This window comes from Limulus polyphemus, unplaced genomic scaffold, assembly GCF_000517525.1.
Source record: "Limulus polyphemus unplaced genomic scaffold, Limulus_polyphemus-2.1.2 Scaffold2484, whole genome shotgun sequence".
Lineage (NCBI taxonomy): Eukaryota > Metazoa > Arthropoda > Merostomata > Xiphosura > Limulidae > Limulus > Limulus polyphemus.
Window position 1 is genome coordinate 86,342 of NW_013668094.1, and position 8,667 is coordinate 95,008.

The window sequence follows — 8,667 nt, forward strand, 5'->3', positions numbered from 1 at the left end:
AGTTGTTACAGTATCAGTCTTCACAAACCAGATAAAGAACATTGTTAACTTAAAACATCAGATTTCACAAACCAGATAAAGAACATTGTTAACTTAAAACATCAGATTTCACAAACCAGATAAAGAACATTGTTAACTTAGAACATCAGACTTCACAAACCAGATAAAGAACATTGTTAACTTCGAACATCAGACTTCACAAACCAGAAAAAGTAGATTGTTAACTTAGAACAGCATACTTCCCAAACTAGATTACAAAGAGTTGTTACAGTATCAGTCTTCACAAACCAGATAAAGAACATTGCTAACTTAGAACATCAGACTTCACAAACCAGAAAACGAAGAGTTGTTACAGTATCAGTCTTCACAAACCAGATAAATAAGTTTACTAAGATTTCACAACCAATATGAAGAAGTTTTGCTTACTTAATCAGACCTCCCCAATCAGATAGAAGATTTAATAACGTTTTAATAAATAATTCTCTTTATCCAGCGATCTTTTTAGTGGATTAATTTTTCTTTAATTTATTTAGGTGAAACCAGATGCAGCTCTTCTCAATTCTGCCTTTTGGTGAGTTTCTTCTTTGAAATGTTTCACGTACTGTTTGTGACAGATAAAAAACTACTTGTTTGTTCGTAGCTGATTTAACATAATCTACCATTTGCTGCAGAATTATGGATGGTAATTTTAAGACCTTTTCACTCACATGCAGAGTGTATACAGTCAGGGGAAAAAATGCCTAAAGTCAGGGAATTTTTTTGTTTTTTCTTCGGTCAGTAATCACTAACAGAAATGTATTGGCTAGCTACTACATCTGGTATGTAAGTTCAATAATTCATTTAAAGTTGTTAATGCAGTGAGTTCTGAGCATAATTTCCTTTATATGTTTGTGTCTGTGTGTGTGTTTATATAATGCGAATGGTCAGGGAAAACTTGAAAACTTCATGGGAAAATCAGGGAATTTATTTTTTAAAGTTCTATGTACACCCTGATACGTACTACACAATTATGTTATTGATCTTGTACAAATACACTTGTATCATTTTTATCGTACAGATACTGAGTTGAGTATGTTATAAAGATTTTCAATATACAGATTATAAAGTCATGGTGGAACAAATTGTAGCAGAAGTACATTTTGACATTGTTTGGCATTTTATAGGTAGTGTGATGACACTAAAATTTAACCACTTTTGGGAAAAGTGTGGAACAGCCCCTTTCCAATGGAAATTATTCATACATTCAGGTCATAAAGATGTGTTCAGACTTAGAATTACCAAGAAGTGGATATCCTTTGTATTTAATGGCATTGGAAAACAAAGGAATATAGATTAGCTTGGGGCACCAGAACCACCCAAAAAGAGACCTGCAATAAGTCATACCCAAGCTATTGTAAACAAAGTGCAATATCTAGTAACAGGTGAGAATCCATGAGCACAATGGTCAGTGGCAAAAATCGTCCAAATGAACCAAGCAACAGTATGCAACACAATTAAGAAGGATCTCCATCTGGAAACCAGGTCAATAGGTTATGGATTTACCAAGATAAGAAATCCAGTCATACTTCCCATTCATTCACATACCTCAAGCGGTCAGAGAATGAAATGGGAATTCATGCAGTTCTTTCCATACAAACATATATTGGTCAAATCACTGAATGCAGCCCTAATGATTTTTGTGCAGTTGGACTCTTGAAACAGGTGCTTTCTTATACTGGATAATTATGGAAAGCAAGCAGGATGAAGTGATGTTCTTTGAACATGACAACCTTTTGTAGGGAAATCTGTGGTGTAGGAGTATTGTCAGTATGCATGATTGTCAGATAGTGCATGACTGTAATTTAGAAGTATAAATATTTTCCTGCCAAATTTACTTACATACACTGATAATAAAGTTGTTAATAAAATTTGGAAAATATCACTAAAAGGGCTATTTATAGGGTTAAAGTTCATCTGGACAAAAAATTTTTAAATTTAAACACCTGTGACTGAAATTATTTGGTTGAAAAAAAATAATGATGTGTATATATACAAACAGTCTTTTTGAGCTTTATCAGAAGAAAATTTCTCATTTTGTTTATAGTTACATCTTGAAAGTTCCTTTTGACAAGGAAGACAACTCTGGCATCGTATACGTGTGGATCGGAAGCAAAGCTGACGAAGATGAAGCAAAGCTAGCTGAGAAAATTGCTAACCAGATGTTTAATACAGTAGGGTTTTTACTTAGTAATGATACTTTAATATACACAGTGGTGCAGGAGGTATGTTTTGGCTGTGGTTGGACGGTAAAGACTTCAGTTATCAATGTTAACATTATTATTGTGTATTGTGATGATAAGTGCAGAGGAATATGGAATTTATTCCACTAACAAAGTGTTAACTAACAATTTGTCAGAGAGATTATGTGGTTAATTATAAGAAAAACCGTAATTAAGTCTCGTGGAAGAAGTATACAAGATTAATTAGTGTAAATTAATCAAAGTTAACAGTTGAGCTACATCGTTAAACTCTTCTTTCATGGATAATTATACACAGATATTTTTATCTTCTTTTTCTGTCCAGAATACGCACAGCTTACAAGTAATCAACGAGTTTGATGAGCCCGAAAATTTCTTCTGGGTAGGGCTTGGTGGAGGCAAGGATTATGAGAAGGTACTTGAATATGGCTTTACAGATGGTTTACATAATATAAAATACTAGGATAAATCATTGTGAATTTTATTTATGAAATAACTAATAGTGACCAGATGAAAAATAATTCTAAAACAGGCTATAACTTACTTACACATCTTTGTGAAAACTGTTAGTGTAAGTAGTATATATATGGTTTATATATACTATTTACACTAACAGGCTATAACTTACTTACACATCTTTGTGAAAACTGTTAGTGTAAGTAGTATATATATGGTTTATATTTTTAGAGACTAAATATATTAGCTCTCATTGGTTAGCAATAAATACTTTGCCCAATTTGGCTTAATATGTTAGTTTTCATTGGTTAACAAAGCCCATATCAGACCAGTTCAGAAATGTGTCAAGTTTCGTCAGGTTAGCAATAAATATTTTGTCCAATTTGGCTTAATTATTCATTTTAATGTGGAGGCCAACCTGATACAGTTTGTTTGTAATATATATTATTATAATACAAAATAGTGTTTGAACCTTTTTTGCTTATCCAGCAATAAATATGGTTCATTTAACACCATATTAGACAGATTCTTACTCTGTGAAATTACACTGTTCAAGTTTTAAACCCATTAGTGCTGAATCTAGCTGGAGAGTTAGATGAGTTTTTACTCTGTGAAATCGCAACATTCAAGCTGACATTAGGCAACAATACCATACAATGTCCAGATGAGAACAGTAGTTTCAGAAGTGTTATCAGCCCTGATAGTGACTACCACCGACTGTAGCTTTGCTTGACTTTCTAAAAACTGCACTAAGCTTCAAATTCTGTTAGTGTGTTTTTTAACAAACTATGCCCAGTTGTTAATGACTATTTTTAAATCTATTTTATAAGTTAGAAGTATTGTAGAAATTGTATTTTACTGTATTTAATTTTATGCTGTTCATCTGCACACTAGATGAAACTGTCCCTTGCTACTAAGATATATATATATATATGTATGTGTATTTTTATTGGATATTACTTCCTTGAGAAAACAATGCTATATTTTTACTTCTACTGATTATCAGGATCAATTACAAACCACAGTGTTGTACACCACCACGGAGGAGCTCACCGGTAGCAATATTTTTACAAATTTCAAGAGCCCTTACTCTGAAGTAGGTTTATCTAGGAATGAAAAAAAAAACAAATTTTTCACCGGTATATTTGTTTAATATGAGATAGAACCAAGTTTCTGTAATAACCCAATTCCAGTAAATTAAGTTTTCTTCCTGTTATAGGTATGGTGTTTTCTTAGTGTTTATTATCCAAGAATCTCTTGTTTTCTTGATCAAGTAGCTTTAGCTATTGTCCCTTGAGATGTATATATATACACACACACACACTTCATTCTTCAGAAACTTAAAAACAACTTGGCAAAACCTATTGTTTAACAAAGATTTGATTTGACCCATGTTTTATTATTTGTATGTTTTATCTGTGCAATTCAGGATGCAGAGTTCATGCAGTATTCAAGACTTTTTCGCTGCTCGAACGAGAAGGGGTATTTCTCCATCTCGGAGAAATGTGCTGACTTTTGTCAAGATGAACTTGTGGATGACGATATCATGATTTTGGACAACGGAAAAGAAGTATTCATCTGGGTAGGGCCAAAGTGTAGTGAGGTGGAGATCAAGCTTGCGTACAAAAGTGCTCAGGTAAAGCCTAAGTTGTAAACAGTAAGATCACATTTCTGTTTCAACCATAGATAGAATTCATTCTAACCTCACTTTTGTTTGAAACATTTTTTTAAACTATTCATTCAGAAAATTGCTTTGATCCTTGACATTGTTGATAACAGGGTTTGAAATAACCTGAGTCTCACAAATAATTTCTTTACAAAAAATACAATGAAAACTGCAGTTAATCCCACTAACTGCTGCTGGAGTTCCTGATGTGATCTCACCTAATCTTTTGTGGTTAGTTTGTGATCTCACCTAATCTTTTGTGGTTAGTTTGTGATCTCACCTAATCTTTTGTGGTTAGTTTGTGATCTCGCCTAATCTTTTGTGGTTAGTTTGTGATCTCGCCTAATCTTTTGTGGTTAGTTTGTGATCTCGCCTAATCTTTTGTGGTTAGTTTGTGATCTCGCCTAATCTTTTGTGGTTAGTTTGTGATCTCACCTAATCTTTTGTGGTTAGTTTGTGATCTTACCCAATCTTTTGTGGTTAGTTTGTGATCTCACCTAATTATTTGTGGTTAGTTCTTTAAACTGAGTTTTGTAACAGAAAAAAGAAAATTACAAAAAAGTTCATGTCAGTTATATAAATGTTAAATATTTTTGTCCAATGAAAAGTAATGTTAACTAATTGACCTTGAGAAGGGACATTAATGTCCTGCAAATTACTGTCGTGGAATTAAAGTTTTGAACAAAAGAAAAAATGGGTGCCAAAGCACCTTTATACCGAGATAGTGGGGTTTAATGAAGAAGAATAGTTAAAGTGAACACATATCAAAGTCTTCTGTTGTCAGAGTAAGAAGAACTGGCTTCAGTTGATTTTATAAAATGTGTGGTGAGGATGTGTTGATGGTTCTGACTCTGGTTTGAGTGATAGTCATGTAGGTGCCCCTGCACGTTGATCAGTGCCATCCACAGACTACTCCTAATTAGCAGTCTGCGGTTGTATTTGAAGACACGTAATCTGGACATTCTGTATCAAACAGCTCAAGTTTATCATGGTAATCATTATGAAGAGAGTGAATATACAACATTTTACAACCATTAATGTCATCAATCAAAATTTTAGACTAACAAAATCACAAGCATTACCCAGTGTTTGACTTTTAATGTACTTTTGATAACCAATAGGAAAGTTCAGATAATTTTAGTTATGTTCTCCGTAAAATATTTGTTTCGTAAGTGGAATAACAAATAGTTCAAAATATTTTCCATATTGAGCTAAACAACTTTATTGCTTACCAGCCACTTTATCCGGCATTGTCTGGGTATTATCTAATCAGAGGACCAATGTTTAGCTGTCTTAAAACAGAAATGATCAAAATTGTGCTTTTCGTGTAGCAATACGTGTCTAATCCTGAAAAGGAAGACACTGTTTTCAAACATTCTATGAATACGAAATTAGATGGACGGAGATTATCTCGCACATATTTCCATTTACTAATAAACTCTGTGTATATGTTTACTTTTTTCCCCAGTTTTGCTTCTATGATTCAGCCTGAAGCCTGGAGGTTTTGATGACACCTAAAACCTATAAAAGTTGAACATTAATCGTTAGATATAATTACTTATTTTCACTATTATACCGTATCATTTCAGTGAGGATTTCAAAGTACAATTTATTACAGTGTTTGATAATTGTTTATCCACATAGAGTTTCGGGATAGACTATGTTTCATGTTTTTTCATTTGGTGCCAAGATGGAAAGGTTCGTGTCATTTCCAACTCTGGAGCAATCAACATGGACTTTGTAGGTTGAGACCAACAACTTTGAGTGATTGTCCCTGTGCCCTGTTGTCTGAGTCAGACAGGGAACTGGAGCCTTTTATATACGTTTTTAAAAAATAAACCTGTTGATACAAAACTTATTATTATTTAACACTTTGTTTTACCAAATAACATATGGCAGCATATTCTTCTCTCTTATTATGGTATACAGAGCAAAAAAACTGGCCCAAATGTTTTTGTGATAAAAGTAATACCCACGTGCACACCCTCAGAATTCCCTTAGTATATGTGCAAAATTCCAGCCTCTACGTTCTTTCCACTTGGAGCTATGGTTCTGACACACACACAGGCTATTTTATTAGTATAGATTTAAAAACAAGTGTATACTCCTATGTGCACAGATCATGTAATTTTGTACATGGACTTAAGTAGGGAATAATGTTTTAAATTAATAACCATGTGATAGTGTTAACTAAATATTAATTAGGAATTCAAACCTGTGTAAAAAAAGCAAGATTAATGGTATATTAATGTTAGGTATACGTACAGACAAGAGTCAAGTAGCCGAGTATTGAGTCATGATTGATCTCTTGGTTTAGTTATACGTACAGCACGTGAGAGTCAAGTAGCCGAGTACTGAGTCGTAATTGCTCTTTGTTTAGTTATACGTACAGCAAGTGAGAGTCGAGTAGCCGAGTACCGAGTCATAATTGCTCTTTGTTTAGTTATATGTACAGCACGTGAGAGTCAAGTAGCTGAGTATTGAGTCGTGATTGCTCTCTTTGTTTAGGTATATGTACAGCACATGAGAGTCAAGCAACCAGATCGTCCCAGGAAGTTGATGCTCACTCTGAAAGGAAAGGAATCTCGCAAATTTACCAAATCCTTCCATGGCTGGGGTAAGCACAGAACCGTAGTTGAGTGACACCCTGGCATCAGCTGTATATGACTGCATGATTAATTTATAATTGTTTTTCAAAACATAATTAAAATTGTGCTAATGGTTACATCTATAGCTCTTTCCACATATATAAAATAAGGTTAAACTACATTAAGAAATGTCTATTGTTACAAGTACATCCTTTTTACGGTCTGTTTCGAAAAGAAGTTAACCTCTTACAAAGTGACATTTTAGTTCTACCCCCCCGTGTTTTATATGTGGTGCATTTATTTAATGAAGAGAATTACAAGTTTTTAAGATGGACTAAAAGAAACTTTTAAAAGGGGCCTTGCCACATTTTTTTTAGTTTGCCATCCTTTATTTAATATGGAACGTGTCTGGGAAAATATAATGTAAGGTGTGTTAGTTGCAGAGCAGTAAGATATGTTGTATTATAAGCAGTTAACATTAAAGATGCTTCGATCTGCACTAGTTTGTCTGTTGGTTAAGAGAGAGAGGAGATGTGGCAATACATGTTAAGTTTGTGTCAGTGAGGTATAAAAACCGGGTGTAAAAACAAGTTATAAAGGAAGTTGAAATATCGTTTTTTTTGTAAATATCTAAAATTAAATAAGTCTTGAAACTAAGAAAATATAGTTTTGTGAGTAGTTAAGATTATTTATTGACAAAATCTGAAATGCTGCTCCCTTTAAATTAGAAAGCAGTTAACTGTTAATGTTTGTAACATTTACTATATGTTACAGATTTAAGATCATGGAGGAATTTACGGTTAATGAAAAGAAATAATGTTAATAGGTTATGTAGCAAGGAATGAAATCTATTGGTGAGGTTCTTCTGGTTGTGTAGGCTGCCACGGTCTTGTTCTGAAGACCAACGGAACTTAATACAGTTGTTAGTAATCTACTAATTCAGCTTGAACTAACACTTTTCCATACAACCCGAACAGTTGCAGGTTTTTAAGTTTAATATTTCCTGTATTTTCTCAGTTATTTCACAAGGGAACGTGTGCACTTCATGTGATTGCAGTAAGGGTATGTTGCTACGAATAACTTGAACTTTGTGTGAGCTAGCCAGTGTTGAGGCTGATGTTTTTAGTCAGGCCAAAGCTCAAACCAACACAAATCAATGAGAAATTGATAATTATGTATAATCCTAGTTACACTGTCCACAGAAAAAATTAACATTGGTTTTTTTTTCTATGTGCTTTTGCTTGAAAGGTGAAAAAAAGTTGTATCCTACATTCAGCCATTAACATACTGATTATAAATACCTATCTTTGTAAATGATATGTTGATACTATTTTAATATCATATATGGAACATTATATAATTGTTTTTTTACATGTTAATTATGAATGATGATGATTACCTTGGATTTGAATAAACTAATATTAAAAAAATGTTAGAGGTTGAACTTGTAACAAGTTATAAAACCTGTATGTATAATAAAATATTTAACTTGTATTGTACTAACAAATCTCTGTACTTAATTTTCATAAATACTACTAGTAGTACCCAAGTCATTTAAAGATGAGGCACTGGCATCAAAGTCGGAAAGAACTTGACATCAGGACTAAACTTCAATAAGACCTAGACCATGTAAGAACAAAGTATTAACTAGATGTACTTTCTGCAGGATCCCCAAGAGTAAATAAAACCAAAATTCAGAGTAACAGATATTTTTACTTTA

General features: G+C 33.1%; 1 protein-coding gene across 1 annotated transcript in view; it reads left to right on the plus strand.

The window, feature by feature from the left end:
• The window catches only part of LOC106467086 (protein flightless-1), a 47,621-nt gene extending 38,954 nt beyond the window's left edge, over window positions 1-8,667 (plus strand). Inside the window, exons 28-34 of the mRNA XM_022395206.1 lie at window positions 252-354; window positions 534-571; window positions 2,084-2,210; window positions 2,563-2,652; window positions 4,123-4,329; window positions 6,868-6,976; window positions 8,487-8,667. Of these exons, the coding sequence (XP_022250914.1) occupies window positions 252-354; window positions 534-571; window positions 2,084-2,210; window positions 2,563-2,652; window positions 4,123-4,329; window positions 6,868-6,976; window positions 8,487-8,542 (730 nt within the window). The 3' untranslated portion in view covers window positions 8,543-8,667. The remainder of the gene's footprint in view (window positions 1-251; window positions 355-533; window positions 572-2,083; window positions 2,211-2,562; window positions 2,653-4,122; window positions 4,330-6,867; window positions 6,977-8,486) is intronic.